The 27,137-nt window shown below is 39.8% G+C and overlaps 6 protein-coding genes, 1 long non-coding RNA gene and 3 other non-coding genes across 13 annotated transcripts; 4 read left to right on the top strand and 6 right to left on the bottom strand.

Annotated features, from left to right (window-relative positions):
* Positions 1–750: 750 nt before the first annotated feature.
* On the bottom strand, positions 751–8,659 carry LOC111601237 (sprouty-related, EVH1 domain-containing protein 1). 3 transcript variants are annotated; one of them, XM_023317734.2, is made up of 7 exons: positions 8,245–8,659; positions 6,907–7,344; positions 3,734–3,911; positions 3,497–3,665; positions 2,282–2,361; positions 2,138–2,213; positions 751–2,076 (listed from the first exon to the last, which is right to left on the bottom strand). In XM_023317734.2, exons 2-7 carry the CDS (start codon positions 6,924–6,926, stop codon positions 1,301–1,303), a joined length of 1,299 nt encoding a protein of 432 aa, XP_023173502.2. In that variant the 5' UTR covers positions 6,927–7,344; positions 8,245–8,659; the 3' UTR covers positions 751–1,300. The 3 variants fall into 3 exon arrangements, with proteins under 3 accessions (XP_023173502.2, XP_023173503.2, XP_023173501.2); XM_023317735.2 differs by lacking the exons at positions 6,907–7,344; positions 8,245–8,659 and adding an exon at positions 4,344–4,394; XM_023317733.2 differs by lacking the exons at positions 6,907–7,344; positions 8,245–8,659 and adding an exon at positions 3,997–4,273.
* A 608-nt stretch (positions 8,660–9,267) lies between these two features.
* LOC111601267 (eukaryotic translation initiation factor 3 subunit B) lies at positions 9,268–11,998 on the top strand. The gene is made up of 4 exons (XM_023317774.2): positions 9,268–9,470; positions 9,599–9,914; positions 9,979–11,531; positions 11,592–11,998. Exons 1-4 carry the CDS (start codon positions 9,356–9,358, stop codon positions 11,678–11,680), a joined length of 2,073 nt encoding a protein of 690 aa, XP_023173542.1. The 5' UTR covers positions 9,268–9,355; the 3' UTR covers positions 11,681–11,998.
* A 573-nt stretch (positions 11,999–12,571) lies between these two features.
* LOC111601206 (coiled-coil and C2 domain-containing protein 2A) lies at positions 12,572–20,559 on the top strand. 2 transcript variants are annotated; one of them, XM_023317697.2, is made up of 7 exons: positions 12,572–14,210; positions 14,618–15,560; positions 18,736–19,019; positions 19,076–19,783; positions 19,845–20,083; positions 20,150–20,273; positions 20,356–20,559. In XM_023317697.2, exons 1-7 carry the CDS (start codon positions 12,669–12,671, stop codon positions 20,545–20,547), a joined length of 4,032 nt encoding a protein of 1,343 aa, XP_023173465.2. In that variant the 5' UTR covers positions 12,572–12,668; the 3' UTR covers positions 20,548–20,559. The 2 variants fall into 2 exon arrangements, with proteins under 2 accessions (XP_023173465.2, XP_023173468.2); XM_023317700.2 differs by lacking the exons at positions 18,736–19,019; positions 19,076–19,783; positions 19,845–20,083; positions 20,150–20,273; positions 20,356–20,559 and adding an exon at positions 17,245–17,399 and having other exon boundaries at positions 12,575–14,210.
* Positions 16,062–16,708, bottom strand: LOC111601208 (lysozyme X-like). The gene has a single exon (XM_030226069.1). It carries the CDS (start codon positions 16,699–16,701, stop codon positions 16,153–16,155), a length of 549 nt encoding a protein of 182 aa, XP_030081929.1. The 5' UTR covers positions 16,702–16,708; the 3' UTR covers positions 16,062–16,152.
* Positions 20,560–20,896: 337 nt separating the features above from the next.
* On the top strand, positions 20,897–21,595 carry LOC111601209 (serine palmitoyltransferase small subunit B). The gene is made up of 2 exons (XM_023317705.2): positions 20,897–21,022; positions 21,269–21,595. Exons 1-2 carry the CDS (start codon positions 20,902–20,904, stop codon positions 21,454–21,456), a joined length of 309 nt encoding a protein of 102 aa, XP_023173473.1. The 5' UTR covers positions 20,897–20,901; the 3' UTR covers positions 21,457–21,595.
* A 199-nt stretch (positions 21,596–21,794) lies between these two features.
* On the top strand, positions 21,795–22,987 carry LOC111601207 (peptidyl-prolyl cis-trans isomerase E). The gene is made up of 4 exons (XM_023317701.2): positions 21,795–22,059; positions 22,116–22,505; positions 22,580–22,752; positions 22,815–22,987. Exons 1-4 carry the CDS (start codon positions 21,859–21,861, stop codon positions 22,957–22,959), a joined length of 909 nt encoding a protein of 302 aa, XP_023173469.1. The 5' UTR covers positions 21,795–21,858; the 3' UTR covers positions 22,960–22,987.
* LOC111601210 lies at positions 22,984–25,801 on the bottom strand. The gene is made up of 12 exons (XR_002751528.2): positions 25,646–25,801; positions 25,372–25,434; positions 25,135–25,188; positions 24,906–24,951; positions 24,680–24,728; positions 24,442–24,491; positions 24,199–24,254; positions 23,957–24,011; positions 23,743–23,782; positions 23,491–23,549; positions 23,253–23,298; positions 22,984–23,062 (listed from the first exon to the last, which is right to left on the bottom strand). It is a non-coding gene; the product is annotated as an uncharacterized LOC111601210 (long non-coding RNA).
* On the bottom strand, positions 24,081–24,158 carry LOC111601284. The gene has a single exon (XR_002751535.2). It is a non-coding gene; the product is annotated as a small nucleolar RNA Me28S-Cm3227 (small nucleolar RNA).
* Positions 25,022–25,103, bottom strand: LOC111601282. The gene has a single exon (XR_002751533.2). It is a non-coding gene; the product is annotated as a small nucleolar RNA Me28S-Cm3227 (small nucleolar RNA).
* Positions 25,259–25,334, bottom strand: LOC111601283. The gene has a single exon (XR_002751534.2). It is a non-coding gene; the product is annotated as a small nucleolar RNA Me28S-Cm3227 (small nucleolar RNA).
* Positions 25,802–27,137: the final 1,336 nt, after the last annotated feature.

Genomic DNA, 27,137 nt, shown 5'->3' with positions numbered 1-27,137 from the left:
GCAACAATTTTGTGTTTTCATTACAACATTTTAATTTTTTTTTTTTGTGTTTTTATTGCATTAAATTAAGTTTTGAAATCAGGATCGTGTGTTTTTTGCTTGCAAAAGAAATATTTTGAATCTTCATGAGCCCTAAGAAGAGTCAAAAACATTCTTTTTTAAATGGAACAAAATATTTTAAGGTTTTTCAAAAGAAATGTGTTTGAATAAATTGAATTCTTGTTGAACAATTGAAAACGCAAATTGCTGCAAGTTGACGTTGTTCGCTTTGAAGGTTTAAAAACAATTTGTAGTTCTTAATTAAGTGTTGTTGTTTTTTGTTTATTTTAGTTTTAGTTTTGTTTTACGCTTTTCTCTTTCTTTTTGTTTTTATTGTATTTTGTTTTCTCTTTTTTTCCCGCAACATTTTCATTAATTTCAATTTTTTTCCATTTTTGCAGCATTTAGCGCAAATTATTTTTACGGCGTAATAATTTCATTGAGAGGGGAAAACGTTCCGTTAAAACTATAAACGAATTGGAATTACGCACAAAAATGTTTATATTGGCATCTAGATATATCCTTCACGCCTGACATTGGCTTTAATACTGTTCTCCAATTTCAAATTGTAAACAAAATGTAAGTAGCAAAAACTTAACGAACTAAAAATCAACTACAATTTATATGATACGAATATGCATTTATATACATACATACATACACACATATATATATAAGCAAAGATACATATATAAAAAACAAATAGCCCGGTTTTTACAAAAGTATAATTAATAAGTAAGAGTTCTAAATATAAATTACAATTATTTCAATGCTGAATCTGATAAGTGTGGATGTCAAATGGATTCATAGATGGTAAGTGCAAGTGGTTTACCTGCTCTACTATATACAATAATCTATGGCAAATCATATGGTGGTGTATAATAAAAACGATGAAAACCCAAACAAACTGGCAAATGAAAAGAATGATAGAATAGCAGAACATAACAGCAACTGATCTCTCGTTGTCATTTAGTCAGTTTCAAAATAAAAGCCTACCATAATCGTTCTGAGCTGCCTTGTTGCTGCGCGGCTGCATCAAATACAGCGGCTGCGGCGACTGCTGCTGGGGCGCGCCCAGACTATGGGAAAGTTCCCAGTTATAAAAATGCCTTTGAGGCTGCGGTTGCAACTGCGACTGCCGCTGCTTGAGTCGCAATAGTTGGCTCTTATATGTATTCTCGTCAGAGTGAGGTTGCTGTTGGTTTCTGGGCCTGGTGCTGGGGTCGTCATCGTACTGTCCTTGCAATCTAGCCTCCAAATGTCAGACATGTGGTTTATGGCGAGCTCCGCAGAGGCCGCATTGTATGCCCATCCAGTGGCATGCACGCAACGGCGGATAGCACCATAGGCAGGGAACGAATAGGGACAACAGCGCCAGGCCCAACCAGCGCTTGGTGCACCCCGCTTCGCTAACGCTACAATCACAAGGATGCTGTGCGGTCTCACCCTCGGCATCGCTCATACAGTGATAGATCATACAGCGTGCACAGCCCATGCCCGAGATGCACTCGTAACCGCTGCGAAACGGATCTGGCGCATACTCGCATGCGCCACGCCTATTGAACTCTTCGCTGTACAGCTCATGACAGTAGCGGCAACGCAGGCGCGTCTCCTTCTTGAGTATATCCGACACGTTGGGTTTGTGCAGCGGCTTATTGGCTCCACCTGCCGCCGACGTCTGCGCAGCGGCCATCGCCTGTGCCGCCTCCAAAGCATTGCGCTTCTTCAGAGCACTGATTGACTCGCGTCGCGCATTCAGCACCTGTGCGCCAACTGGCTGCTCCACAACCGGATAGTTGTAGTCATGGTGTACAGCCGTCAGCGTTACATACGAGTAATTCTCGCTGGGCGCTATCTGACCTGCAGGTGGAGGTGGCGGCGGCGGCCCATCCATTGAGCCGCCAGCAGTGTTGCCGCCGCCGGAGCCCGGAGCCGATGATGTTTTATCCGTCGATATGTAGTGTATGGTAGCCGCTGGTAGTTTCTCTGAATCGGAATTGTTGCTGTAACTATCCTTATGGCGCTCGCTGACGCTTTCTGCAAGAAATGAATTGGTTAACGTCAAATAAACAATTTAAAAGAACTTCAGCTGCATTACTGTGACTTTTTTCGCTGCCTTCGGGGCTTGAATGTATCTTTTGTAAACTTTCGCTTTCCACAGGTAAGTCCAGGGTCTGTAAAGTGCGTATTTGGGCAATTAGCAATGATTTTCATAAATTTTTGATAAACATTTTCAACTCACCATGAATACATCATCTTCACCAACCGAATCATATTTGGTCAATGGTGGGCATATTATAGTGGGATTCGATTTGGCCAGTCCTACACATATATATGTAATGAAATTGATTAGTTATATCAAACAGAGGTTAGCTAAGCACACGCTAAATCGAGTACAAGGCACAAAGCAAATCAAATATGAAGCATTAAGAGAGCATTGTCAATTTTTGTTGAAGAACAGCATTTATAATATACAGAGTTAATTGAGAGTGTGTTTAAGCAATTGTAGTTCACAAAAATTTCATTTACTGAATGTTTTTCATCGATGTAAACTAGTTTTAAAGAATAATTCTACAGATTTTCTATATAGTTGGTTTGCGCTGCAATTTTCTTTAGTGTTCAATGGAAATTCGATAGTTGAAAACTGATCAAATGCATCTATATAACTGTTCAGTTCTCATAATAACCGGTCTGCTCGAAATGTATTGCAAATTTTGTGTTTTCTTTACACTTTTGTGATCTTTTTCAGCTGTTACTTCAATGCCAATCTCAATCATAGCGTCCTTTTGGAAAAGCCTACATATACTAAATATTCGCAATACTTTTTGAACAGACCTCGTGCAACGAAATGATTTTGGAGTTATTCAGGAAATTTTATTCTTAATATAGATATATGATTAATTTTAAACTCTTCTCATAAATATATATAAAATTTTATATTAAATATTTATGGAATAATAATTTTAAAAGTGAACTTTTAGTAAAAAAGTGAAAAAAGCAGCGCACACACTCGTTTAAAAAAGAAACCTCCTTAAACACTTACCAATTTTGTTTTGAAATCATATATTTTTTAATTTTGTTTAATGATTGTTTTAATTTTGAAACAAATTGCACAATTCCAATAAAATGTTTAATTTTTTTTTTTTTGATTATTTTGTAGCAAGTTTTTAAAAAAGAGCATAAAACATTTATTTTGTATTAGTTAATGAAGGCGAAAAATTCTAAATGCAACGTCTAAAGGAGAAGTGTAATTTAGCCAAGGTGTGTGTGTGCGTGGTTCTATGTGTGTGTGAGTGTGTGTGTTATAAAGATACATAAATTAAAATAGTATATGCATAGGTAAAAGAAGCGAGGAGAGAAAATAGACTGATTGTGTTTTTTCTTTTGATCATTAAGCAACATGCAGCTAAATGGGCTTTGGGGAAGTATCCATAGATAGTTGGGCAAAGAAACATACCATCAATTAGTTCATTATAGGCGCGCAGGACACCTTTGTCAAAGGCTCGCGCATCGGCTGCTGTCTGAAATGTTAATCCGTTGCGCTGTTTGCCGGCGCGCCAATGATGAAATGTGGGCATTACTTTGTAATACTTCAGATCACGATTGATGACACAGCTTAAAATAACCTGCATGTGTTGAAAAAATCGAATCAACATTTCAGAACTTGGTCATAGCTAGTGTCGTCTGTACTTACACTTTGATCAGAGATTCTTTGCCCATAGATGATGTAGTCATGACCCGATGTTAATGGGGATAATCTGGCACGTTTACGTATCGAAACATTTGCCAGACCACCCCCAGCCAGCGGTAGCCAGCCCTCGGTGCTCTCGTCTCTGGTCATTACCTGTGCGCGTACTGTAACTAAGAAGTCGCTGCAAGAAGTTACAACAAACCAAAAACCATATTAGATACTAATATTAAAAAATTTAGCTAGTTCGATGCTTATCGATAAGACACCTGCTAAACGTGCGCTTCAAGCTTAGTTTGTGGTAAGCAACTGTGGACATTGCTGCTGCTGCTGCTCCCAACTGACTGCTATAGGCTGTGACATTGGCGCGCATCTATGTATATCGCTCGGCCGATAACCTAAAAGTGTCGCTAATTTGGCTAATTCAATTTTCGGCCAACGAAGCCATAGCATGACAGCCCTGCCGACTCCATAAGCAACACCTGTGTCGCGCTTACTCATGCCGGAGCCACAATAATCTAAGAAGTGCGCAATATTGGCCGACTATGGAACACCCTAAATTAAGCAGCGAACTGTAGGTTATACTTTTAAATGTAAAGGAAATTTAAGTTGTTACCATTTGACTAGTTCTCATAACACGTACGAACTTGACATCGATTAAGGATATCGGTTGGAGTTATCGATGGTTTTAAATAAAATTAATCTATGCATTTAAAAAATTGTGCGATCGATGTATTCATATGTTTATACGCACAGTGAAACGTATCGATTTGATTGTTGATCTTTTTATAAATATATTTATAATTAACCGTTCGGACCGAACAGAGCAAGTATAACCTGTGAGCATATGCATTAATTAAGGGTATTTCCATATAAAAATAAATATATACACACACAAAGAAATGTTATTCATTGATGTATAATATCCGCATGCACAAGAGAACATATACATGTGCGTGTGCGAGAGTGTGTGTATTAAGGGTAGCAAAAATATCTGAATTAAGAACCTGTGAAACTTCCATTTTGAGTTTCATTCTTAAAAAAAAAACAAAACGGAGCTTCACACAAAACAGGTTCGACCAACAAGCGAACAAAGCAGCTCACGACCTGCGCAGAAGTTTGAAGTGGAGTTTTAATCATAAAGTTACTCAATGAAAGAGCTTTCAGGGAGGAGTTGTAACCAGTCGCCGCTGACTCTATTCGCTTGCCTGCCTGTATACATACATTTGTCCTAGATTTGACAAGCATTTTACAGAATGAACATGGACAGGGTCTACCAAAGTAGACGAAAAACGACGTCATAGCTATGTCAAGGACTAGCTAGTGCCAACGACAGCAGCTTGCAATCCGACAAAGCGCATTTATATATTTATATACATATATGTATGTTAGTATATATGTATATGTATTTTCGTACTCAAGGTAGGACGCACACGTCAGCATGTCTGGCCAAGGATATTAATGTGGCTGCTATGCCATGAATGAATCGCGTTTTGATTGCAGTTTCTCATACCAGGGCTGCCACTGGCGCACTGCTGCATTAATGCAATGGAAATTTGGGAAAAAGCTTTTCATAACTTACACAAAACGATGTTTTTGAGGAGGCTCTATGATAGATACATAAGTGTGCAGAGCAAAAACATACAGACAGGCTTTAATATACATATGTACATACAGTCAAACGGAGGCAATGCACATACACATACATACATTCACAAAAACTCCATTGGAGACAGACGACAAAGCCTGCCTCAAGCAAAAATTAAAAGTCCCAAATCAGAAACAAAATCCTCAATTGACAAACTCCAAACAGAGCGCATGCGCATGACTGAGAAAATGAGAGTGAGCGAGACAAAGAGAATCGGGCACCCAGTGTCTGTATGTGCACAAAGTAACGGGAGCTGGTCGCTGCGTCAAGTGTTCCAAGCAGTTTTCTATGATCTGCATATGTACGTACATGTGTGTGCATGTGTATGAATGTATGCTAGTAGAGAAATATACTTGTTAAATAAAGTTATTATATGTACGACAGTTGCAAACATACATATATACAATTATATGTATTTCTAGTCTTTAAAACTGTTTAGCAAGCCATCATTTTATCTTATTGCAATTGGCAAGTTATTGTTGTTGTAATGGCATGTGCTCAGTGTTGGAAAATTCATGTAAATATTAATGAACTGTAATTGAATTTGTCGAAGTATAAAATAAAAAATACCAAAACGAGTTGACAAAGACCTACACAATTTACGTGCATGCATTCATACATGTACATATGTATTTATAGAGAACTGTATATTTGTAGTATAATGTATGGAAATTCAATGCAAAATGCAAATCGAAACATATCAGCAAACCATTTGTAGATATCACATTCATTCCAAGTAGCAAATGTTGACGCAAGGCATGAATGAAACTACAAGAACCTTGGTTCTGTTATTGTGTGTATTGTTATTGTTTCTGTTGCGCAGACGTTGGTGGTACTCAAATTGCAAATGGCAAATAGCAAATAGCCTAGCTAAAGTGCTATAGCTCTAGCCATTGGCTTCAACGGTCTCGGTATCTGTCTCTGTGACTGTGCCAGTGTCACTGCTTGTTGTAAATTGTTCAATATGCGGCACATAAAGAAGCAAACAAACGCGCAGGGCACCAGCGAGTGACATCATTTTCAATGGGGCGCTACGCTTTAAACAGCAAGAAAACAATTAGAAAAACAAGATAGTTGCTGGCATGCCATTTCATTCATTAAAAGTGGCGACAGACAGACTATGCGGAGACGTTGACACGGCGGTTCACAAAACACAATACATATATATGAATTCCTGTCTATACATACATATATATATATATATATATATATATATTGCATGTTTATACATGTGTGTCTGATATACGGATATCTTGGATTGACCAGACAAATGAGTCACATTTCATTCATGCCTAACATGCTTCTTTTGCTTGACTAGTGCCGTATTTCATTCAGAAATGTTTGTTCGTATTTTAGATCAATTAAATTGTATTTTTCGGTTGTTAAATTGGCACAAATTGTTCAAATTCAATTGGGAGCGGGAGCAATTTATGGACGTATAAGGCCAGCCTTAGCCTTACCATTGATCTGGCAACGCTATCAGCTTAAATTATGACTTAAATACGGCATTTACGTTGGGCTTTCGACTTACCTTTCATGTCCTTCTGTCATGATTCGTTATCAGAAAGATTCTAATATAGCAGCGAATAGTGTCGGTGTTGTTCTTGTTGGTGGCAAAATACACCATGATTAAAGCATAAAGACATTCAGAGCCTGCTGCTGCACAAACTTCCGAAAAACAAATGCCAACAACAACAAAAGGTGTAACTGTAACGGTTACAGTTACGCTGACTTGGGCCGAAAAGACGTTTATATGGCTTTAGATATCTGGAGTACTTGAATTTTGGATGTTGGTCGCTTCAGCTGACTGGTTGTTGTAGCTGTTGTTGTTGTTGGCGATGCGCTTCGTTGGTTTTCTTTTCGTTTCGTTTGCTTTTTTGTTGTTGTTTCTTTTTGGCACAATATGAAAGACGACTCGAGCTGCTTTGCAACTGTTTGAAAACTCGTTGAGTCTTAGACACAATTTAAGCTGGGGGTAAAGAACAAAAACCGTTATATTTAACCAAGTGCGAAAATTGTTTTATTATTAATTAACGAGATTTCTTTTCGCAATGGCAACAAAGCAGCAGACGGCGACGAACGGGCGACTTTTAGTTTTTCAATACACTCGCGAAATCACACGCACACATTCGCACACTCTATGTGGGCGTGTAGACAAACACTGTGGAAAAACTTCATGGAGCAAATATATGTCCGAATTTTTCCAAGCAACAAAGATGTAACAGGCATCTCAAAAAGAGCAAGAGAGCGCACGCAAGGCTGAGCCTGTATTGAAATTGAGAGCGCACCAGCCCCAGCTAAAACAACAACAAAACTGTTGTATACAAATTTATTGCGCCTATTGACTGATGTTAATTTTAATTAAATACGCAAATGGGAAAGGACAGCATTCATTTGACATTACATTTTTATACTTAGCCAGAGCTTGAAAAATACGAAAAAAACCACTTTGCGTTGTAAACGAAAATTTCATTCATATATTTTATCAAGGCTACAGGCGCTTTGGTATCTCGCTCTCTCTCTCTCTCTCCCTGTGTCTTGGTTTGCGTGGAGCACTCGCTCTCTTAGACTCTCACTTGCTGCTTGCTATGAGAGCGTCGCTTGCGCATATACAAAAAAAGGTAACACACACACAGGCACGCAGAAAGTGAGGTAGAACATTTTTTGGGCGATTTCTCCATGTATACACATAGTATATATAAATACATACATAGATGTATATATATATTTTTTATTGCCTATCCTGCAGCTTTTGACATACATATATTATATTCACATTCAAGTATATCACTTGGAATAACATAACAAATACTTAGTTTATAGCTTCTTATATTGTTAACAATTTATTTATTTCATTTGACTTTATTACTTTTTTCCTTTTCCTTTCTTTTTTTGCACTATGAATTTAGGTTAGTATATGTTGGATTTTTGACTTAGCACAGACATAACGACCGTGAAGGAGGTGGCAGGTGCGGGCGCGGATGCGTGCGGAGCAAGGAGGGAGACGTGGTGTATCGGAATTTTTCTCTATTGGATAACAGCTTTTCGCATTTTATGCCGTTTATCACGTTTTTGCAATGGCACACACATTATACCAATTATTTGTGGCAATTTATTCTATTCTTCGCACTTTTTACAACCTGTCTCTTTGGAGACAAAAGCAATTCTGATCTCAGGTGGCAACTGCGTATGGTATTGAAACTTTGCATTTGCGTTTCGCTTTGCTATATTATAAAACTTTTTATGATTATAATCAGTTCACTTAAATTAAGTGCTTCCTTTTTGTCTTCATTTTTATTACTTTTATGCAGATTTTACACCTACAACTTCTCCATTTGGAAAAAAAAGAATGAATTTCCAAACAGATATGTTACTTAACATAACTTGTACAATAACATCACATTTTCCAAACTGTTAATAACAGCGACGCAAATTTAATCCAAAACTTATCGACATAAATTTGTAAAACTACAGAGGTCCAAAGCTCCAACAGCAAGACTATGCATTATAGTTTATGGTCCAAAAAGCGTTGTAAAATATAAGCTCCAAAGACATCTTAAAATGCTGTAAAATTACATCAATGTTAAGTATATCGATATTTATACTTCTAACGCTTTATGTTGAGTTATCAATTTATTTATTTATTATTTTGATCTTATTAATTTAGTTAAAATAGGCGGTTTAAATTTTTTTGGATGGCATTAATATAATTACATTTATTTATTTGCTGTATTTCATATGTCCACAATTGCTTGAAAGCAACTTTTTCGATTTCGATTAAATATTTATTATGTTTTCACTGTTAATGTTCAGTGCGGTACAAAAACGTATCGGTATTTTGACATACATGTTACAAGTAGCAGGTAAAAGTAAATATCGCTCATATCTAGCATTAACATTTCCTTTTTTATGTGCGTGTGTGTGTTTGATGACTGCGGGAAATCGGCTGCCGTATATAATTCGCAAATAAAACGCTGAAAATGGCTAAAAAGAAAAGTGAAGAGCATTCAGGAGCCGACGCAAATGATAGCGACTACAATGAGGAGCCTAATTTCGATGATCCGCCCAATTTCGTGGATAACATCAGCGATGAGGGTAAGTTTGATTGTTGCCAGCGCAGCACACGCGCTACTAACCACCGCCGACAATTGCAAAAAGCAAACATAACCTCAATGTGTGCGTTATTTTATATGAGAAATGCAATAATGTTCGTTTCATTGCAGATTTGCTTGGTGATATGCTAGCCCAACGGCCATCCGAAGCCGATGGTGTCGAAAGCGTCGTTGTAGTTGACAATATGCCGAAAGTGGAGCCGAGCCGCCTCGAAAAACTAAAATCGGTTATCAACAAGCTGTTCTCTCAGTGCGGTGAAATCGTCAACGTTGTTTATCCAGTGGATGAGGAGGGCAAAACCAAAGGCTATGCATTCATGGAATATAAGACCGCCAGTCAGGCCGAGGATGCGGTGAAGAAACTAAACAACCATCGTTTGGACAAGAATTATACTTTTGCTGTTAATTTATTTACAGACTTCCAAAAGTAAGTTTTTAAATAACAAATTAAAAACAGATATGCAAAAATATATAACTAATTTTCTTTCTAGGTATGAAAATATACCCGAGAAGTGGGAGCCGCCAACTGTACAACCTTTTAAAGTACAGAGTGATCTGTATAATTTTATAAATGATCCTGATGCTTACGATCAATACTGTGTGGCGGCAGAGACAGCACCAAATTGCGTGCAGGTTGGCTTTTGGCAGAACACTCTTCCGGAGCCCAATGAATTGGAGACACGTGAACGTTTTACTGACACGTTTGTGAAGTGGTCACCGTTGGGCACCTACGTGGTTACCTTCCACAAGCCGGGAGTCGCCATTTGGGGTGGCAGCAGCTTCCAGAAAATTCAAAAGTTTCCACATCCGGGCACCCAATTCGTCGAATTCTCGCCTTGTGAGAATTATTTAGTTACATATGGACCAACACCAACTGGGCAAAAGATTATCATTTGGGACATACGTACCGGTGCTGAGAAACGTTCATTTGTCGGCGATGGAATGTCAGTTTTGTCAATGTTCCGCTGGTCGCACGATGACAAATTTGTTGCTCGTATGGGTGAAAACTCGGTTCACATCTACGAGACACCATCCTTTTATTTGCTTGACTTAAAGTCCATCAAAATTTCGGGCATACGCGGCTTCTCGTGGTCGCCAACGGACAATATAATTGCATACTGGGTGGAAGAACAGAATCAAATACCCGCACGTGTCACATTAATGGAGATTCCCAAGAAGCGGGAGATTCGCAACAAGAACCTGTTCCATGTAGCCGACTGTAAGCTACATTGGCAAAAGTCTGGCGATTATCTATGTGTTAAGGTTGATCGCTACTCCAAGCTTAAGAAGGACAAGAAGGAGCTGGACGTAAAGTTTCTGGGCATGTTTTACAATTTTGAAATATTCCACATGCGCGAAAAGGAAATACCCGTTGATTCGGTGGAGATACGTGAGCTAATTCTTGCTTTTGCCTGGGAGCCAATAGGTAACAAGTTTTCCATTATACATGGCGAGCCCAACTCCTCCAATGTTAGTTTCTACGAGGTCAACAAGGGTGTAAAGCCAAGTCTGGTTAAGCGCCTGGAGAAGAAGTCCTGCACTCACCTGTTTTGGTCGCCACGTGGCCAATTCATAGTTATGGCCAATCTGACTATGGGCACATTTGAATTTGTTGATACAACCAATGATTACATCATCAGCGCATCACCGGATCATTTCCGTGCATCGGAGGTAGAATGGGATCCAACTGGTCGTTACGTCGTCACTGGCGTCTCATCCTGGAAAGTCAAAGAGGACACAGGCTTCAATATGTACACCTTTCAAGGTCGCATAATCAAACGCACCATTTTGAAGAACTTTGTGCAGTTCCTTTGGCGCCCGCGACCACCCACGCTACTTGGCGAGGAGAAGCAAAAGGAGATTAAGAAGAACTTGAAGAAGTACTATCCTATATTTGAGCAGAAGGATCGTCTTCGCTTGACCCGTGCCTCCAAGGAGCTGCTCGAGAAACGATCGCAGCTGCGCGAGACCTTCATGGAATATCGCAACAAGCGCATTGCGGAATGGAAGGATCAAAAGAGCCGTCGCGTCATGCTCAGAGGGCGTAAGTTGCACTTAGTTAATAATCAACTTAAATGCTTCATCAAAGATTTAAATTTTACAGATGTGGATACGGATAATTTGGAAACGGATGAAGTTGATGAGGAAGTTGTTGAATTTTTAGTCAAGGAAGAAATAACCCTGCTAGAGTAAACGACCCCCAACACTCTCACGTCCACGTCCCCCCGTTTTCACAATTTTTTAAAGCTGGTGGCTTAAGGCTTGACACGCAACGTGAAGACGTCCCGGAACCTCCATTTGTCGGGACGCCATTTCTTCAAAACACGTAGCGCATCTTTAATATTACAAATAAGCGTAATCATATTAACTAGCTTGCGTTACATACATATGCACACAGATAACATATATTCAAATATCCATACAAATTCGAACCCTAAGCACAAAAGTAACGTCACATCAATTAATATAAACTAAATTCAAGCTCACGAACAACTGTAACTTGATAAAAAACAAACGAAAACATGACCGAAGCCACATTATTAACCATTAGAAGTAAATTTGCATTGTATTTGTATGTGAACAGCAAAAAGAAAAGGAAAACGAAAAGGCATTTAACGTTTTAATGAGGGAGGGGGGTCAGAAACCCAAACTAAAATAAAAACCTAACTACCATTCGATTCAATTTGAACTATTCGGAAATTTGTTGTTTCAAGCTGCATTAAAAAAGTAAAAACTGAGAATATTCAAATTATATCTTATGTTCTTCATCCCTCTGCATCAAATACAAGGAACATAAATTTGTTGATTTATTATTGGACAAGTTTATATGCAGCTTTCTTATAAGATATGCCTTATATATTGCACATGCTTGGTATGATCAATTATTTTTCAAACCAGTAGTGAAAACAGTTCATTCACATAATTTATCGACTTGTTAAAATTGTAAAAAAAAATTATTTTAAGTTTTAATCAAAAACAATTTTAATTAATTAATTTGAATTTGAAATTATATTGTTGGTAATTATGTATATTTCAAATTATCGATGCGATACTTTCTTATATGAAATATCGATAGTCGATATCATTTGGTTACTTTGGCAACTGTGCCACCCTGTGCAAAATCCAAACAAACGGTTATTTTCTGTTGTCAAAACTTATTTGAGTCAAACCAAAAATCAAAATGGAACCCGAAACACATTCCATCAAAATCAAACGCAGCAAGAAAAAACATAAAACACAAACAACGCGCGCATATCGTAAGTCCGAAAGGGAAGTCCAGCAATTGCTGTCCCAAAGCGAAAAAGTCGCTGCACCTCAAACAGCTTCTGAGGATTTTGAAACGCGCAGCTTAAAGTTTTTCCACTATGCCGAACTGGCAGAATCTGCTGACACCACAACTTGTGAGAAGGAAAGCCCAAATAGAGGAACATCTCCGCGTTATTTAGCAGCTAGCTTCTTACAAATCGAACTGTCCGAGCCGCCAGTTGTGTCCGCCCAGCTTCACAGACAACGGCATCATTATGACGACACTTTGTTGTATGAGCCCAGCAGTCGGCTGCATCTGCCACTGCAGTTCATTGAATGCGAGCCGCAGCTGAAGCCCTGTCAGATACGTATGCTGAATCGCTATCAGGAGGAGGCCAGAGGCACTCAAAAATCCGGCAAACTAAATGCCGGGCTCCTCACACAACTCACAGACTGTGAATCGGGCCGTTTTATCATCGATGCCACACTTTATCGCAGCAATTGTCCGAAGATGTTTAAAAGCGTTTTTCTGGCACCTGTGCCGTTGGCTCAGTTCCAGGGACTGCCCATGAGCCGCTGCCTGAAATTGTGCCTCAAACAGCTGCGCTTCAGCGAACACCCGCAGCTGCTCGAAGAGCATCGGCTAGCGCAACAACTGGAAGATCTCTACGATCTATACATGTATAATGTAAAGAATCACATTTGTAGTAAGCTGCGGGAAGAGTTGCAAATAGCTCGCAATGTGGCTGCCCGATTGATCGATGCCAGCAAACAACAGCAGCAGCAGCAGCAGCAGCCGTCGCAGCTGGCGATGCACGTGCAACGCCAGTTGCATTTGACGCAGCAGCTGCGAAGGCGCTACTATGCCGAGTCCACGGCACAGCGTGTGCTGCTGCAGCGTCTGCTCGCACAGTGGGCCAAATTGAAGGAGTTGCGTAAACGGCAGCAGTTTCGCTGCACGCGCTTCAAGCTGAGCCTGCGCCTGGTGCCGCCAATTGACTTGGACGCCTCCTGCTCGCTCTGGAAGCAACGTTTCGAGGCGGATCTGGCTGAGGTGTATCGCGAGCACCTGGAGCTGTACTATCAGCGGCGTCGCATTTGGCACAGCAGCGAACAGTCCTCAGTGGCGCACACGAAACCGCCGCGCAAGCCGCAGTTCACGGAGATCATGGAGTCTCTTAAGTTGGAGTATGAGCGTGCCTTTCAGGATCCAGAGGAGCCGGAAGTGTTTGTGCAGCGTCTGTCCGCGGACGAGTCGGCGCCTGATGCCAACAGCTCACAGCACAAGGCGGCGGCGGCGACGGCAGCTAGCAATCAGCTGAACCTGGATCGCAGCTACTACTTAAAGATCTACTTGGACAGTCAGTTTGTGGCACAGTCGCGCACCTATCGCCTGGAGCCGGATCTGCATGTGGACGTGAATGAGACTATTGGCGTGCTGCTGAATCGCACCAATCCGGAGCAGCTAAACATTTGGGTAAGCTGCTCTCCAGTAGATCCGTGCATTTGTCCGTCCGAGTTAGAGAAATGTGCTTGTGCTAATAGCTCACTGAGAAGAACTGGGAATGGTCTCGGACGCCAGTCTGTCCGCCTGTCCGCCTGTCCTGCCTGCATGAACTCAGCGAACTCTTAAATTTATATAAAAGACCAAAAAAGCTGCTCTGCGCAGAGTACAGGGTATCTGCTAGTCGGGCAATTCCTTACGTGTTTATAAAGCAATAACGAAATATTCAATCAGAATAGGAAAAAGAGCGTTAAAGGCCACGCCCACTAAAAAGTATGTGCAGAGTCATCCGCAACTTCAAAGATTTTCTTTGGCTGATTGCACTCAATTATTATTTTGATTATATTTGTTGCTATTATTTTGCCATTGTTTAATTTTAGCTGTATGAGAAATCGGTGGTCACGTCGCATAGCCGCCGATTGGCGCTGATAAACGCTCCGCTGCAGGCGACGCAAAGGGGCAAGTCGGAGCAGAAATTGGGCTTCGAGGTGATGTCATCGGCGACAGCATTGCGCCCCAAGCTAGCTGGCGATCTCTACATGCACATTGATTACTATTGTCCTGATGGCGGCAGCAGCAATGAACTGGACGAGGTGCAGCTGTTGCCGCAGGCGCTGCGACAAACGTTGCTAGTCGCTGCTGGCAGACGCGGCAATGCCAGGCGTGCTGCCAAGTGGGCAGCTGGCAGCTCCACGCCGCTAATCTTCGCGGATCGTCAAATGCTGTTGTGCAGCATTGAGGAGCTCCTGCAGAATCGCCGCTTTCAGCTGCTCTACTCGCGCCACCAGCAGCGCAATTTTCATACCAAACAGCTGAGCTTTGTGCCCGCTTTGGAGCACGAAATTGTCGAACTGGAGGAGCATGGGCCCAATGAAAATGTTGGCCAACTGCTAGATCCGGGCACTGTGTGGGATCCGATCGATCTGCACAAGCATCGCGGACGCAAGTATTTGCAATTGCTATACGAAACCATAATTAGTCAGTGCGCCCAACGGGCCAAGCTGCTGCAAACCCCATTGCCGCTGCTCCAGCTATTGGGCGATGGCAGCCCAGAGCACGCCACAAGCTGGTCAACACTTTGGCGTGCGCTTTGCTCCATTTTTGTTGGCCAACCGGCCAGTCCAAGTCGTGAGCCCGCGTGGCAGCCACAGCCGACATGCGGCGCGGATCTGGTGCAACAGTTTAACGTCTCATTGCATGTGGTGCGTGCAACGGGTGTTCCAGTGCGCAGTCGCCACATTCTCAACGTCGAGCAGCACGGACGACGCCGCAGCAGCGCCGGCACCGGCAATGATCTTAGCGCCAGCCTGTTCGTTACGCAAAGTAAGTGAAGCCTGAATCCTGAATCCTGCATCCTGCATCCCCATGCATGCAATGGATCCAGCGCCCAAACCCTTTGACTTATTTGTGCCATCCAGGATTACATTGAAATTGGGAAATCAGGTATAATGGTTTTGTGCGAATGTATGTAGCAGGCAGAAGGAGGCGTGGCAGACGCCATAAAGTGTATATATTCTTGATCAGGATTACAAGCCGAGTCGATTGAGCCCTGTCTGTCCGTCTGTCCGTATGTGTGAACGCTTCGATCTTAGCTTCTATAGGAGCTAGAGACTTGTAGGTCCTTGTATAGCACGCGCATATTGAGTTTGTTTCAAATATTCGATAACTATTTACATTTAATTGTTATCGAATAAAAACATGATTGAAATGCAGTTAATAAATTATATCTTGGACGTCTGAAGATCAAGAGCCTCCAAATTGTATTTAGTTTTATGTATATTTTATGCAATTTTGATTTTTGTTAGATTTTTGATACCGACTCCAAATTTCCCCAAAATTTCATTCAAAAACGCAGATAGCACTGGGATCAGCGTATTTCCTAGTCAGGCACCCCGACTAGAGCTTTATTATTTGTTTAAAGAAACACGCGTCGTCTGCCGCCGTCGTTGCAGACAGAATCGCAATGTTCAACTGATCCTCCAGTTGATCCTCCAGATGATCCTCTAGCTGCTCCTCCAGCTGCTCCGCCAGCTACTTTTATTTCGAAGCAGTCGTCAACATCAATTTCTCCGATACTCCAGGCATCCCAGCCATGTTCATCTTGTATTATGTACGCACACTTGAGGGAGTCTTGGAGGTCGTCCGAAATTAGTTTGGAACAGTCCACATTGCATGGTTTATTAGTTCCCTTGTCAGAGTTGCACCAAAATTCTTCGCTAATTTGGAAAATTCCGTAGTGCCTAAAGCCATTTTGATCTGCACTACTTTTTGCGTGAGTTCGATAGTTACTTTTCGTCTGTGCGATATAAACCCATCTGGGTATATCCTGTCTGGAAATTTTCAGTCTATCCAATTCCAGGGCCAGGGTACAGCGATCAAATGTCCTATTTCCCTCAGCCCTGTCCACAAGAGCGAGCTGCAGCATTGCCAGCAAAGCGAGCCACTTGAGAATTCCCTCCTTCATTGTCCAATATTGGCCTAACACTAAAAGCTAATTGCGAAATTTCAAAGTTTTTTGGCACACTGAGAAGCAAGTATATAAATTCTATATATTCATATATATATGTATTTGCAGTCGCACCCAATCTCTCTCTTTGTCTTTTTCTCTTTCTTTTACTTCCATCTCGCTCTCCCTTTCTCTTTATCGCCTTAACATATCATTATTATTATTAATCAAATATATTTACTCTGATTGCACACATTAATTGTTTATATAAGGAAATATTTATTGCTGTTGTTATATATATATATAAATTATTTGATTATTTATTTAATTTTCGTAATACATATTTCGATTTTTGTTAGTTGAGATTCTTGAGATTTGAAAAGGTTATTTATTATTTAAAACATGCGTTTTCTGACGGCACTACAGACAGATACATCAACGATCGCTGTTGTAGCGGGTCTGCTATCCGTTCTTCCGGCTGAACCACCAGCTGCAGTTGCGTTTACATTTTCCGCTTGGGTTTCGAAGCAATCTTCAACGCTAACTACTCCTTCTTTCCAGGCAGACCAGCCCTGCTTCGTCAATATTATTTGCGCGCAGTCGAGGGAGGGTTGAATGTTGTCCGATAACAATTTGAAACAGTCCACCTTGCAGTGATTCTTAGTTCCCTTGGTAGACTTGCACCAATATTGTTCGCCAATTTGGAAAATTCCGTAGTGCCTAAAGCCTTCGATATCTGGATCACTTACTACGTGAGTTTGATAGCTACTTAGCTCCCGTGCGATATAAACCCATCTGGGCAATTCATCCCGCGGAATGTTCCGACTATGCAATTCCAGGGCCAGGCTGCAGCGATTAAACATTCTGTCTCCCTCAGCCACCTTAGCCACAAGAGCGAGCTGCAGCGATGCCAGCAAAGCGAACCACTTAAGAGTTTCGTCCTTCATCGTCAAGCCCAGTCTAAGTACTGAGAGGCAATTGGTCTTAAAATTTTAAATATGCGACTTTAATGCTTAATGCTATATGCTTATAATCAGCTTATGTATATAATTATATTATATATATAAAGCGACAAGCAGCAGTGAACGTGCCAATCGGCAAGATATGTATGCAATTCTTCAATGAATTAAAGGGAAGTGACTAAAGGAAAGTAATCTAGAAGCTCGGCAGTGCCCGACTACGAGATGCCCTGACCATCTAGCTCAATTAGCGATGGATGGAAGGGAGGAGGTGTTCAAATAGTAGAGTAGAGTCTATTATTTATGGCAGCGCTAGCTTATAATAGTTGCCAGAGAGAGCTAGGCATTGACTCGACTCTGAGTCCAGATCAAGAATATATATAGCTAATGGGGCTCTTTCAGACTGAAATACCTTTAGTTACCATTTTCATACATATACTAAATATATATATAAATATATTAAATAATATATATTTATAAATAGCTGAGGGTATATACATATATAAAAATATATATATATTTGATGTGTCAAATGCGACAGAGTTGAAAGTAAGAGCAGAACGTTTTGCTCAACGTTAATCGATCGTCAAGGCTAGGCTACTTAGACATGATCTCGCGCTCTTCGAGCTTAGCATGGAGAATTTAGGGATACGGCTGTCACTCAGGCCACAGTTGATAGGTGCATGAAATGTTTGAAACACTCCCAGATCCGTGGTAGTCCAACATTCCGATAAACTAGGATTCCCCTGACCACAGCGCTCGGCAACCGGCAATACACTGGACTGTTGAGCCACAAGCAGATAGCGTACGATTCTCATAAAATGATGGGGTATGCCAAGCATAGGCGATAACATAGTTTTCTAGGAACTACAATAATCCAAGTGAACCTATTTCAATAATTGAGCAAAAGCTTTCGAAGCTTTTTAAGGCGCAGAAGGTCGCAATAAACTTTATTTAAGATATGATAAGAAGTTGATTGCCAAATTTAATGATGCCGTCAGCCTACTATAGCCGTTGTTATCTTTCGAGCCTAGTGTAGATACCCTAAATCTCAGATTGATATCTATGGAGCTGACTGTGTACCATTTTGCAGCGCTGATGTACTCCAATGTGCGTCCTTTTATAACGCTGAGCTATGGCCAGCGACTGTGTCGCAGTCGTACGGCAGAAGGTTCGAATCCCACGTGGAATGAGCATCTGCAGCTGCAGCTCACGGGCCAACTGAGCGAACTGCGTGACGATCTAAAGATAAGCCTGTTCGACGAACTGATCGAGCAGCAGTACACGGATGAGGCGTCCGATCTCTACCAGCGCGTGCAGTGCAATTGGCTGGGCGAATATCGTGTGCCCATCAGCAGTCTCTTGACCAGTCGCAAGGTGAGTGACCAGATTGGCTCGATCATATCAATTGACACATTTATTTGCTCATTCAGTTCGAGGGCTGCATTGAGCTGTGCATGCCCAAGGTGCTGGTCGGCTACAAGCGACCGCTGATCGACTCCGTGACCAATATATCGGTCGAGCAATATCCGGAGTTCAAGGAGAGCGTGCATCTCTGGTTCTATCTGAGCGTTGAGCCCGGCAATCAGGTGACGCCCCTTCAAATTGGCGGCCTGGCATGCGCCGAGCTGCCGGAGCTGCAGCAATTTCTGCGCGAGCGACGCCTGGAGGTGCAGCAGCTACTGCCGCAGCCGCAGCGTTATGTGGAGCCATTGGTTTGCACGTCGCATGGCAAACGCGTAAGCCTGACGCGTCTGCTGGAGCCAGTGCCGCTGCCCAGTGAGACGCAGCTGGAGCGCATCTGTCGTTTTGTCTCCTTGCTGTGCCCGGTGCGCAGCACGCTGGACGCTTGCCAGAACTTTCAGGGCGTTTGGCTAGACAATCAAACGGTCCTGGATAGCACCTGGTGCTCTGTCAAGGATCTGGGCGTGCTGTTGTGCAACTATATGCTGTCCTTGGGCCTCGAGTGCTGGCTGCTGCTGGGACTGGCCTGCCCCTATGGAGAGTGCACCTTTGTCACCTACCGACATCCGGACAGCGGCGAGCTGTTGCTTGTGGCGCCCACCACTGGCAAACGCTACCAGCCACAGGATATCTTCTGCCCGCTAACGCGCGTGTATTCACTGGTGTCGGCACAAAACGTGAGCTGTGTGTTAATAATATATATATTTGTATATACGTGTAAATCTGTCTTTCGCTTAGATCTATATCAATATACAAGCGGAAGAGCGCGTGAGCATGACCAATTTTAATGTGCAGAACAGCGATTGCTGGTTGCCGGTGTTCAACAAGCGCCAGGAGGCGCCACAGTGCGGCATCCAAAAGCTCGACTATGTGTACAAGCGCAGCTACGAGCTGAGTCAGCTGCAGAAGCACATCGAGCGCAAGATCATGAAGAAGATAAGCGCCTGGCGCGCCACACGCAAAACGTTTTGGAATCGGTGGGTGACGATCGCTTGAAAGATAGCCAAAGCAAACTGCCAACTGACAATCGACTGTTTCTCTAGTGCCTTTCAGCCGCGCCTGCTGAGAATCTTAGCTGAAATGGAGAATCTGAGCACATTCACCAGCAATCGCTACGATGAGCCTGCCTTCAGTGAGGAGCTGGAGCGCGAATACCCCAACTTTAGGGTGAGTGGTGCTACACAATATTTAACTGGGAATGAGTTTGTTAATCTTTTCTTGTTTTTTTGTTTTTTTTTTTTTTTTTTAGCTTTATGGCTTCACCATAAACTTTGCCTACACCAACCTGTCGGCGATATCGGAGCGCATTCGCACTAGCTGCATACACTATAACAACAACGCAGCTGTCGAGTTCTGTGTGGCGGTGCATATCAACGCGTATGCGAACGATGTGCTATCCGTATGGGTGTTCCTGCTGTCAATAGTGCCACTGGTCGCCTGATTGATTGGCTATGAATCAATGCATCGAAAATAACGTCAATGGTTGCGTGACGCTTGCTTCAACTGATAACGTAGCCACATAAACCGCCTGTCTTCGTAGATAATGCCCAAACACTAATCAATAAAAACAAATTCTTTATCGCTGTACGGAAAGCGGGAAAGTAAGTATTTAACTCGATTTACAAACATTTTATGATAACGTTCCTTGTGGCGTGTTTGCGGCTTGTGGTTTGTGGTTTGTTTCTTTACCCGATTTGGCCAGGTTCATTTTCAGTTCAGTTTTAGTTCACTGCGCGCCTTCAGTGCGTTTAGATCGTGCACCGAAACTGGTACCATCGACTGGTATGGTATCGCCATGTCTACGAAAATAGCTGAGAAATATGCGAAATTCAAGCGTTATGTGCTGTGGCTCTATAGACTCTATGAGCTCAACACACAGATTGCAATCTGCGAGCCCTGGGAGAAAGTCTTTTGCCGTAAGTAGTTATTTCAAGAGTGCACCCATTAATCAGCGATTACCAATCGTTAACTTGATGGCTGCCATCTATTCACTCTCGCTCGCTCACTCTCTGGCACGAATTGGTATCTTATCTATTTCGGTCAGTATTTGCCCGTAGAGACTATGACTAACTGTTGCTTCATGGTGACATATACAAAAAAATAAAACTTAGGGCTTACTATTTACATTATTGTAATTGATATTATTTCTAATATATTTACAGACATACTTCTCGGCAGCTGTATCTCCCTTATTCTGTATGCCTCATATGCGTATGTGCCCGGCTATTGTCTAAGGCTAGTTGGCTTTCTAATTCCGCCGGTTGCTATAAATATAAGCGATACTTATAATCATATCAAATGTTCGGCAGCAGACGGAATGTGCAGTAGCAGTGAATCTTACCTTACGTAACAATATTAAGTAATTATAATTAATAAAACATAATAACCTATGGTAACAATTAAATTTACAACCTATTTTTACAACCATTTACATTGTACACAATACACCAGAACTCTTACTGCTGTTTCGATTAAAAAAAAAAAACAAATATATAATTATATGAAATACATTGAAGCATTGTGAATTTAATATTATAGAGCAGATACTATATTTACTAATTTAAAAACGATAACATTTAAAAAACGCGCGCATAAATTGGGCCAACACTGCCACCTGACTAAAAACATCTATAAGTTGGCAGCTCTGCGCCAAGCGTTGCTGCCAACTCGCTCAAAAAAAGCAATGCTTTTGCAGCAGCTGGGCGCATTTTATTTACAAAGGTAATTGAAAACATAAACGTTTATGTGAATAATGTCAAATGACAAACGGACTGTTTATGTTGGTGGGTTAGCCGATGAGGTCACCGAAAGGTTGCTGAATAATGCATTTATACCGTTTGGCGATATTGCGGACATTCAAATGCCGGTCGACTACGAATCGCAAAAACATCGCGGATTTGCCTTCATTGAGTACGAAAACTACGAAGATGCTGCCTCCGCCATTGACAATATGGTAAGCCAGACAATTTAGTTTATCAGATCAGACAGTATATGCCCACTTTATTTTAGAATGACTCAGAACTATGTGGCCGCACGATACGTGTCAATCTAGCCAAGCCGGTGCGTGTCAAGGAGGACAGCTTTAAGCCGGTATGGGCGGATGACGACTGGCTGCAAAAGCACGCGGGAGCCACATTAGAAGCGGAGGGCGAGTCCGAAGCGCCAAAGGATACTACAGAAACGCCATCAACAGGTCCGGCAGTGATTGAGAAATCGGAAAAACGAAATCCACAGGTGTTCTTCGATATACGCATTGGTGGCAACGACGCCGGTCGCATTGTCATGCTATTGCGGGCCGATGTAGTGCCAAAGACGGCGGAGAATTTCCGGCAGCTCTGCACGCATGAGCAGGGCTATGGCTACAAAGGCTGCACATTTCATCGTATCATTCCCGAATTTGTAAGTGGCAATTGGGTCTAAAGTCAAATTAGATTTATATCAAATTTATCGATATATGTATAATTGTATTCCAGATGTGCCAGGGCGGAGATTTCACAAATAACAATGGTACCGGTGGCAAATCTATTTATGGCAAAAAGTTCGCCGACGAGAATTTCAATTTGAAACACAACAGCTTCGGGACGCTATCCATGGCCAATTCGGGGCCCAATACAAATGGCTCACAGTTCTTCATATGCACCACAAAGTAAAGCTTTCCACCAGAAATAACTATTGGCATGCTACTATATCTATATGCATATTTTACAGAACCGACTGGCTGGATAACAAGCACGTGGTTTTCGGCCATGTCATCAGCGGCGCAGACGTCGTACGTAAAATGGAGCGATGTGGAAACAAGTCTGGCACCCCTTCCCAAAAGATTATCATTTACGCTTGTGGCGAACTCAAATGAATGGCTTAATAAATGCATAATTTTTAAAGTAGTTTGCTTTTTATTCAGTTATATTCACAAATTGCTCTTAAGAATTTAGTTGGCATCCGATTTTTGGTCGCAGCTGGAAAAGAAAAACCATAAATTAATATTTTATAATCAAAATCTAAAAATAATTCATCAATAGTAAGTTATCAGTCGGGAAAAGAAGACAAAAAACAAACAGCATGGTTTTTATTTCTCAGAATCAATTGAGGAGCTCATCATATTGAGAACTGGTAATTGAGTAAATATATATATAAAAAAGAAATTACCTTATTGAAACTGTCCTGAATATTGAAAATCGCAGATAGCCGCCAACTGCAAGTATAAAAAAAGCAAATTGTTAACAAATGTTGAATGAAGTGTTTCACAGCAATTGTTTTTAATTTTGATCAGTCAGGGAAAGATTGACCGCATGGTTTTTAATGGGTTCTACTCAGTAGAGGGATCCTGAATTAGGATAGTTCATCAGATCACATTTATTCCATGCTTAAAATATCTAGTACACACCTTGCACAATGCCCAGATTTGGATTCAATTACAGCCCGTCGACAGCAATACATTCAGAGCTGTAAATAAGGAAAATCATTTTAGTTTTTCGTAATACATATATATAGGACTAAAGTTATGATTTGTATTCAGTCGGGGAAAGTTGACCGCATGGTTTTTTATGGGTTCTACTCAGTAGAGGGATCCTGATATAGGATAGTTCATCAGATGAAAACAAATCATTGAATTGCAATACAAATAAATTAAACATACCTTAGCGTTTGAAATCCATAAAAATCGACATCACCAGCAGCTGCAAATAAGATGATAAAATTTCAGTATAAATTCAATTAATGCAACTTTAATTGATGAGTGTTAAAAATCAGCTTCAAAAATTTGTAACATGTTTGTTTCTAATGAACTATACTGAAGTATACATCATGAAGAATTTTACAAGTTTTTGCTTAAGCTATTGCCAAATACACACCTGGCTAAAGAAGGACTCAATGTAAGAGACCCATTCAGAGATATTCAACGATACACTGCAAATAAATAAAGGGCTAGATTAGATTTAAGTTAGAGTAAGATTCCAATATATTTAAATTTGAATTATATGATCAGTATCCTTTTGGTTTAATTTGTTTGATTGCTCAGCATAGTTTTCAGATTAAATTTTTCATCAAAATGAATTCTTACATAGAAAAAAATTAACAAAAAATATAAATATACCTCAATATATTGAGTTCTCCAATGCTTCCACAATATTCAAGCCGCCATTAAAAAACCTGATAATAAAAAGAGGTTTTAGCTATAAGAAATTGATAAATTGTATTCTAATAATTATTTCATATGCATATTTCAGTTTCAATTATGACTCCGCATTTTATACTCAGTAGAACGAAAGTTAGATTGAAAATTGTTTTTCATCATCTAAGAAACCGATTAACTAATGTAAAATAGGTTCAAACGTACCTTAGTGGCCCGCCATTGCATCCATTTACTTTTTGTTTGTTTATCTAGAACTGAAGTAGAAAGATACCAAAGATTAGTTAAATCTTTATATGAGCTTATATATTCTTTAAATTGCGTTTATAATTCAGTTGCAAATAATGCAGCCATCGGGTTTTTAATCACAAAAATCGTACGGTAATTACTTTCATCATTTTGAAAACACAATTAAAAAATATATTAAAACTTTTTGCTAACTTACCTTTTAAATATTGCGGTTTACAGCTCAACAACTTCTGCTTAACGAAATCCTAAAATAACAACAAATATTTATTTAGAATTCTTTCCAGTTAACTTTTGTAGTTATATAAAATATGCATCAGTTGCAAAAATTGCAGCCATGGGGTTTTTAATCACGGAAATCGTACGGTAATTACTTTTCATCATTGTATTATAATTTAAATATTTTTCAGATTAAGATAACTTACCATGCATCAAACGAGTTCGTTCAGCACTCAAATGTATCCAAGAGCTCTGAAAATATGAACAGAAATGAGGTTAGATTTCGCTTGCTATATATTAAACATGTTTTTAATTTAAATAAAAATTATCAGAATCCTTTTGGTTTAATTTGAAGTTATGAATCTTCAATACTTAGTTCAGATTGAACTTATCATCATAAGTAATACTGTTATTAAACAATTTTTCATATATTACCTTTGGGGTTTCCATTGCAGAAATCGGCTTACGAACGCGTCCATGTAACCTCATCTGTAATATGGAAATGCAACGTTAGTGTGAAAGAAAATTTTAATGTTAAGTTCAATTTCTAATTGAAATACAATTATCAGAATCCTTTTGGTTTAATTATAAGTTATGAATCAACAACACTGTTCAGATTAAACTTATCATCATTGGAAATTTATATATTTTCAGTTTCAACTTAAGGCTTACCTCAGTCGCATCCCTTTCAGATACCGGCTTCCAAGCACGTGTGCGTGCAACACAATGTGGCAGCTAGAATAGAAAAAAAAAATGCGTTAGTGTTCAAGGAGAATAACATTCCAAGGAATTAATATCTATATATCAATCAGTTGGCCGTTCTTATTCTTTCTACAAGATATGGATACTAGAAACCCTTTTGCAAGGGCACTAGCATCCGACTCTTCAGAAAAAGAACATTCATCAATAGAAGTTTATAATTTAATTTAAAGGCTGCGTTGCTTACCATTATTCATTTCAGATTTTACACAAAGCAAAGCAATGCCTATACTATTGTATAGGTCACATATTAACAAGTATTATAAAGTAACAAAATGTTTATAAAAATTAATGATGCTTTTAATAATTGCAGATTGGGACGAATGAGCAACTCAACCACAAAGCAACCGAACAGGAAGTGAACGAGACTCTATGGCTGTGTGACCATGATCATTTGGCATAAGTGACACAGCTAAAAAATACCAAAACTTCAAATTTAGATTTTTTAATATTTCAGAAAAAAAACTCAACATAAATAAGAAATTTAATTTGTTTTTTTTTTACTTGCGTAGATTTTTTACCTACTAATAGAGAATAAAAGAAAATACATGTTGCACAAATAATTTGTTAAATACCATTCTTTTAAGTCTGTGAACAGTGAACGTTAGCATTTCGAGTGGAAATTACGATTGAGAAAAATTGACTCATTTAGCATGAGGGGAAATATTTTATTTAAACAACATACCTATTGAGTAATTTTTTCTTAACAGAATGTTAATTGCAACGCATATCTAACAGAGTAGATATATAACCCAATCAAAACTAACGTAGATAAATAGCCAATAAAAAATAAGCATTGAATATTGTATTAAAAATGACGACTTTATTAAATTTAGCATAGCTCATTGAATGCCTTTACAACAATATATCAAGTACAATACACATATTTTATAAAATTTATATCGACTTTTGTTCAATCGAAAATAAATGCCTGCAGAGAGACTCCGTTTCACATATATTATTGTTTTTCAACTTAAAAGGCATTTTTGTTTTCTTTTTTTTTTCATTTAAAATTTCAATAAAATCTATCACAATAAGAGAATTTCAGGACGTGGTATTGCTCGATTGTGATAAGATTATAAAAAATTGTATGTATTTTCCGAGTCATCGAGCACAACCATTTCCTGTTTCTTGATATTTTGTTAAATATATCTGTAAAGATATACTTTTTTTTTGCTGATTAATAAATTTTTTCTGTGTAAAATTGCTTTCGGATTCCGCATTATGCTTAAAATTGTACTTAGATATTAAACATTTTAGATACAATTACATATAAAAATATATTATAGTTATTATTTATAAAAAATTCGAATTTGTTACGGACGGACAACATCTTAAACGATAAACATAAACATATAAAATGCTGATTCTGCTTTAAAATACATGCAAGCAAGTATAAATTTATTTTAATGCTTAGTTTAAATATTTACTTTACATTTAAGGCCTAAATATAGGCATATAAATTGATTGTTATTTTTTTTTTAATTTTTCTTGTTTTTAAGGCGTGTTTTATAATTATTTGTGCGTTATTTCCATCTTTATTAAGGGCTGCTGTTTAAAGGGATCTCAGTTCGTACGAAACAGCCTCATTTATGTTTAACCGCAGAACTAAACGTTAATACATCATTTTAGATTGCTTAAATCTAGATCGTATTATATAATATTACAAAAATATATTT

This window comes from Drosophila hydei, unplaced genomic scaffold, assembly GCF_003285905.1.
Source record: "Drosophila hydei strain 15085-1641.00,03,60 unplaced genomic scaffold, DhydRS2 tig00000060-arrow-pilon, whole genome shotgun sequence".
Lineage (NCBI taxonomy): Eukaryota > Metazoa > Arthropoda > Insecta > Diptera > Drosophilidae > Drosophila > Drosophila hydei.
The sequence above is the reverse complement of the archived record's forward strand: the minus strand, read 5'-3'. Positions and strand labels throughout refer to the sequence as shown.

Bases quoted from the DNA above. Each gene is read 5' to 3' on its own strand.
- LOC111601237 (XM_023317733.2), bottom strand. From the start codon at position 4,100: ATGCGCGCCAATGTCACAGCCTATAGCAGTCAGTTGGGAGCAGCAGCA. The intron at 3,912-3,996 runs GTGTCTTATCGA...AACTTCTTGCAG, and splicing joins TTGAAGCGCACGTTTAGCAG to CGACTTCTTAGTTACAGTAC. The intron at 2,362-3,496 runs GTATGTTTCTTT...ATATATGTGTAG, and splicing joins CTATAATGAACTAATTGATG to GACTGGCCAAATCGAATCCC.
- LOC111601267 (XM_023317774.2), top strand. From the start codon at position 9,356: ATGGCTAAAAAGAAAAGTGAAGAGCATTCAGGAGCCGACGCAAATGAT. The intron at 9,471-9,598 runs GTAAGTTTGATT...GTTTCATTGCAG, and splicing joins GGATAACATCAGCGATGAGG to ATTTGCTTGGTGATATGCTA. The intron at 9,915-9,978 runs GTAAGTTTTTAA...TTTTCTTTCTAG, and splicing joins TTATTTACAGACTTCCAAAA to GTATGAAAATATACCCGAGA.
- LOC111601206 (XM_023317697.2), top strand. From the start codon at position 12,669: ATGGAACCCGAAACACATTCCATCAAAATCAAACGCAGCAAGAAAAAA. The intron at 14,211-14,617 runs GTAAGCTGCTCT...GTTTAATTTTAG, and splicing joins CGGAGCAGCTAAACATTTGG to CTGTATGAGAAATCGGTGGT. The intron at 19,020-19,075 runs GTGAGTGACCAG...TTGCTCATTCAG, and splicing joins GTCTCTTGACCAGTCGCAAG to TTCGAGGGCTGCATTGAGCT.
- LOC111601208 (XM_030226069.1), bottom strand. From the start codon at position 16,701: ATGAAGGAGGGAATTCTCAAGTGGCTCGCTTTGCTGGCAATGCTGCAG.
- LOC111601209 (XM_023317705.2), top strand. From the start codon at position 20,902: ATGTCTACGAAAATAGCTGAGAAATATGCGAAATTCAAGCGTTATGTG. The intron at 21,023-21,268 runs GTAAGTAGTTAT...ATATATTTACAG, and splicing joins CTGGGAGAAAGTCTTTTGCC to ACATACTTCTCGGCAGCTGT.
- LOC111601207 (XM_023317701.2), top strand. From the start codon at position 21,859: ATGTCAAATGACAAACGGACTGTTTATGTTGGTGGGTTAGCCGATGAG. The intron at 22,060-22,115 runs GTAAGCCAGACA...ACTTTATTTTAG, and splicing joins CCTCCGCCATTGACAATATG to AATGACTCAGAACTATGTGG. The intron at 22,506-22,579 runs GTAAGTGGCAAT...ATTGTATTCCAG, and splicing joins ATCGTATCATTCCCGAATTT to ATGTGCCAGGGCGGAGATTT.